Source organism: Fukomys damarensis, unplaced genomic scaffold, assembly GCF_012274545.1.
Source record: "Fukomys damarensis isolate Sample0158 unplaced genomic scaffold, DMR_v1.0_HiC HiC_scaffold_19, whole genome shotgun sequence".
Classification (NCBI taxonomy): Eukaryota; Metazoa; Chordata; class Mammalia; order Rodentia; family Bathyergidae; genus Fukomys; species Fukomys damarensis.
This window is the reverse complement of record NW_022900931.1, coordinates 58,030,666-58,035,480: the sequence shown is the minus strand read 5'-3', so window position 1 is coordinate 58,035,480 and position 4,815 is coordinate 58,030,666. Positions and strand designations below refer to the sequence as shown.

General features: G+C 57.0%; 1 protein-coding gene across 8 annotated transcripts in view; it reads left to right on the top strand.

Annotated features, from left to right (window-relative positions):
• Window positions 1-4,365, top strand: part of Dpf1 (double PHD fingers 1) — a 10,652-nt gene extending 6,287 nt beyond the window's left edge. For 3 of the 8 annotated variants that reach the window (XM_010632806.3, XM_010632805.2, XM_010632798.1), the window contains 5 exons: window positions 714-764; window positions 854-973; window positions 2,133-2,245; window positions 3,015-3,126; window positions 3,262-4,365. In XM_010632806.3, coding sequence (XP_010631108.1) covers window positions 714-764; window positions 854-973; window positions 2,133-2,245; window positions 3,015-3,126; window positions 3,262-3,332 — 467 coding nt within the window. In that variant the 3' untranslated portion in view covers window positions 3,333-4,365. The remainder of the gene's footprint in view (window positions 1-713; window positions 765-853; window positions 974-2,132; window positions 2,246-3,014; window positions 3,127-3,261) is intronic. The other 5 variants (XM_010632804.1, XM_010632803.1, XM_010632802.1 and 2 more) reach the window with 3 other exon arrangements.
• The last annotated feature ends 450 nt before the right edge of the window (window positions 4,366-4,815 follow it).

Here is a 4,815-nt window from a genome sequence, read left to right as displayed (position 1 = left end):
CTCTCTCTCTCTCTCTCTCTCTCTCTCTCTCTCTCTCTCTCACTCTCTCTCTCACTCTCTCTCCCTCATTCCTGGCTGGGCATAATATTTCTGGGTCTGATTTATTGTTTCAATTAGAGCTTGGGGAAGGGGTAACAGATGACTCCCCTCCCACCTCAAGTCTCCCTGCCTCCCTTGCCAAGGGGCAGAGTTGGTGGCTCGGGAGTCCTTGGTACCCATCAGTTCCCACCCCATACCAGCTCTGAGGCTGAGCAGTGGGGCAGGGGAGGTCTCTTGGAGGGAGAGGGCAGAGTCCTCACGTCAGGCTCACTACACCCCTAGGCACCTCTGTGCTTCCAAGTTTTCTTCTGAATGTGTTTTCAAACCGTCTTGACCAGAGGTATCTACCAAATTTTCACCTAGTCAGGGCTTAGTTAGGGGTGGCTGCCAGGCAGATAGGTCATGGGAAGGGTGAGGGTGAGGTCTTCCTAAAGCTGCATTTATTTACCAACTTTTTAGCCAATGAAGAAGATATGTCAGTTGTCCCAAAGAGTTGAGGGTCCTGATAATTATCTGCCCCCTCACAGCTCTTTTTTGCTACTGGCCACAGCTCGAGGTGGTTACTCTCTTCCCACCTCTCCATGTCTGGACCGAGGGTCCATCCCTGGGCTGAGGCTGGGGGCAGGTGGAGCCTTGCCTGTGGTGAGAGCCCCTCTCTGTCCCCTCACTCCCAGAGTTTTACAAAGAATTGGCCTGGGTCCCTGAGGCACAAAGGAAACACACAGGTAGGGATGCCTCCCTCTGCTCTTCCTGCTGCAGCAGCCTTTCCTCCGGTGCCCCTGCCTGCCGGGCTGACCCACCTGCTGTCTTTCAGCCAAGAAGGCACCTGATGGCACTGTCATCCCCAATGGCTACTGTGACTTCTGCCTGGGTGGCTCCAAGAAGACCGGGTGTCCTGAGGACCTCATCTCCTGTGCAGACTGTGGGCGATCAGGTGACACTCCCTGTGAAGGTTTCTGGGGGCTGGGAGAGGGGACACCCAGGAGTCCAGATCCTGAGGATAGGAGGCAGGGGACACTGTGCCTAAGCAGAACAGTGGAGCTGACTCAGCTGCTAAGGACTGTGGGGCTCTAGGGATGACGGGATGTGGTTGTCATGCTATATACTTATGGCCTTTGGGAGCAGTGAGAAGGGCTGGAAGTGTAGCTCAGTGGTAGGTCACCTGTGTAGCATAGCACGTGAAAGGCCCTGGGTTCCATCCCAAGAACCTGCAGGTGTGTGTGTGTGTGTGTGAGAGAGAGAGAGAGAGATTGCAAAGGCATTGTAGGTAAGGGACTGAGATATTGGAGTGATGGATTGCTACTGCCTGGGTATGGTGACTAACAGGATGTGTTTGCTATAGAACTGTGGTTAATAGAATGTGGTTTCCCATGGTGGACTCATGGGTAATAGACTGGTTGCTTCAGCACAGTGGGTAATGAATTGTGGTTGCCATGGTATCATGGGTAGTGACATGTGGTTGTCATGGCAATGGGATATAATGGAATGTAGTTGTTATAGCACAGGGGCAGTGTCTGTGTACCACAGAAGGTGGCTGCGGTGGGTTATCAGGCATTGCAGGCAGGGGCTACAGGTGTCTGCACTGGGCCAGTGGAGTGACTAATAGATTGGCATTGCAAGTATTGTTTGGTTGCTGGGGCATCGTGTGGAATGGACTTTGGCTGTGTGGAACCGAGTGTGGGGAGCCTGTTGTGGAAGGCGGTTGCCATGGCATTGTGACTGGGAGAATGTGGTTGCCATGTTACTGTGGTTACAGGCGTGGTTGGCCATTCTGTGGATAATGGAATGTGGCTGCCTCAGCTTGGTGGTTAACAACTGTGGTTGCCACAGTGTTGTAGGTGGTAGAAAGCTGTTGCCACAGCACTCCGGATAATGGAATGTGGTTGCCATGGTATTCTAGGGATCAGTGTGGTTGCCATGGTGGGTGGGATACTGTGGTGGCCATCGTACTGTGGCTCCGAGAATAGTTGCTGGGCTTTGCATGCAGGGGTGGGGTCATCCAACCCAGGGGTGGGGTTGGAGCCATTTCTTCCGCAGGGGTCAGTGTGAGCCCCAGTGACTCCCTAACCACATCCTTGCCCCCCGGCCCCCAGGACACCCCTCATGTTTACAGTTCACGGTGAACATGACGGCAGCTGTGAGGACCTACCGCTGGCAGTGCATCGAGTGCAAATCCTGCAGCCTGTGCGGCACCTCGGAGAACGACGTGAGTGGCCGCACCCTCCCAGACATACCCCAGCCACCCTTCGCACCGGCCCCTCCACCTCTGCCCTGGAGCCTAAACTGCCCTGGGTACCCCCCGGACACTAGTAGTGGGCCTCATTGTTATTGTTAGTGCCCATTAATTGAGCCTGGCACTTTATACTCCGCATCTCTGACACCTGTCACCCACCCTGCCAGGTAGGTACCATACTCCTCTTCCCATTTTACAAAGAAACTGAGGTCAGAGAGGGAAAATGACCTGCCTGGGGTCACCCAGCTAAGAAAATGGTAGCGCTGGGGTTAGAATTCACTATGTAGCCCAGGCTTCAGCCTCCCGAATGCTGCTATTATAGGCACGTGCCACCATGCCTGGTGTAGTCAGGATTGGAACCCACACCCACTGCTTCTAGAGCTGGTTGCAGATCATCTTAGTGTCATTTAATGCTCCAGAGTCTTAGGAAATTCTGGCTACAAATTATAGGCTGTCAGTCCTCAGGGTGTCTATTGACCAAGTTGATTCCATGATGCATGATACAGTCACTGTGTTTCTTTCTTTTTTTTTTTCTTTGAGAGGGCCTCACTGTGTAGTGCAGGCTGGGCTTGACTCACTGTGAGCTTTGAGCTCACAGCAATCCTCCTGCTTCAGCTTCCCGAGTGTGCACCTCCACGCCTGGCCTCAGCCACTGTGTTGGAAGGGACCACCTCCCCTAGCCCCCTTGACCTAGCCCGTGCCCCAGCCCCCCCACCCCGGTTTCTGGTGCCCGTGCCCCCAGGGTGCCAGCTGGGCGGGTCTCACCCCCCAGGACCAGCTGCTGTTTTGTGATGACTGCGATCGGGGTTACCACATGTACTGCCTGAGTCCCCCTATGGCGGAGCCCCCGGAAGGTGAGAGAGGAGGTGCCACCTGTGGGGGTGGCTGGGTTGGAGAGTTGATGGGAAAATCATGTCCTCTGGGAAGGGGTGAGGGCCGGCTTCTTGGACTTGGCCTAATTCCCTTCTCTATCTCTGGCACTTTTGCAGGGAGCTGGAGTTGTCACCTTTGTCTTCGGCACCTAAAAGAAAAGGCCTCTGCCTATATCACCCTCACCTAGGCCTGGCTGTGGTTCTCCTGGACTCCAGGGTGGTGCTGCCCACCTGCCTCGGAATGCCTCTCCCTCCTTGTCCTGGCCCTGTGGGAGGGAGAGGTGAAGCCCAGAGGGGCCGGGCTCCCCTCCCCTCTGCAAGCGGAGCGTTGGCCCTGGGCACCGGTGGACCCAGCAGGCCCCTCTCCTTCCCTTCCTCCCTCCCCATCCCTTGGCAAATGGGCACCAGGGGCTTCTGCTCCCTTCAAAGCCATACCCCGCCTCTTGGCGGGCACGGGGGGGGTAGTGGATGCCAGCTAGGGGCATGGACAGAGCCTTTTTCTAAAGAAAAAGACAAAAAGTTAAAAAAAATGAAATTAATATATACAGAGAGTCCTGTGAGGACTGGATGGGTGGAGGGGGCACTGCCAAGCATCACTGGGTACCCGTTTATGCCAGCTTCCTGCTCGGCGCCCCACCCCATTTCTGGAGTTGCAGCTGTCCCGCCTCTCCACTTGAGGTGGGCACCACCCCCCGGTGACCAGGGCTGGTGGGCATGGTGTCCACCCCGCCCCTCCTAGTGCCCACCGTGGATACTGCATGATGTGAACCATGGTTTTGAACTCTGTTCCTGCCCCTCCCTGACAGCCCCTCCCTGCACCCACCCAGTGCCTGCCGTGTGGCTGCCATAGTGGTGGGTGGCCGTGGGGCCAGGTGGGTGCCCACTTGGCACCCACTGGAATGAGAAGCACAGACTCTGCAACAGACTCGTTTTCCCTGCTCCCTGGCCCCTCTCCCTCCCGGCCAGGCCGGGCTGCCCCCTGCCAACCTCACTGGCCATGTCGGAGGTAGCGAGGGGGCACGGTTGTTTCTTGTGGTTGTGTGTGTGTTTGTTGTTCAGATTTTAAAAAAGGGAAATTGAGACTGCAAGTGGGGGAGGTGGTAGGTTTGGGGGGTTCTCCCCCAATCCAGGAGGGCTCCCCCCTTGTGACTGAGTCTCCTTCATTGCCTGCCTCTGCTGTGAATTAACTTGTTCTGTGTATTAAACTGGGCCTGACCCCTCTGCCCACTCTGCCTCCTTCTCCAGCCTGGTGTGGGACGTCACCAAGAAGGGGCGCTGGGGCCTCGTAGAGGGGAGTAAGCGGCGCCAGCCGCCACCTCCACCTCCTCCCTTGCCCCAGCGCCCGCCTCCCTCTGGCTTTGTCCCAGCTCCTCCCAGCCTCTCCGGAAAGGAGAAGAGGGGGATGGGGTGGAGGGGGCTCCCGCCCAGCCAGCTGTGGTTGCCCTGGCAACGGACTGCTGCAGCTGCAGAGGGAGGCAGGGAGGAGGGCAGGAGTGAGGACTGGGGGAAGGGAGGGACGGAGAGGAAGATGGTAGCCCCTCCTCGGCTGTGGTGGGGGGCGGGGGTGTCCTGTGGGGAGCCCGGTGGACACCTGGGGCCCCGTGTCCTGGATGTGGGCAGAGAATGCTGGGGAAGGGGTGAAGGAGAGAAAGACAGTAGGGGAGGGCAGGA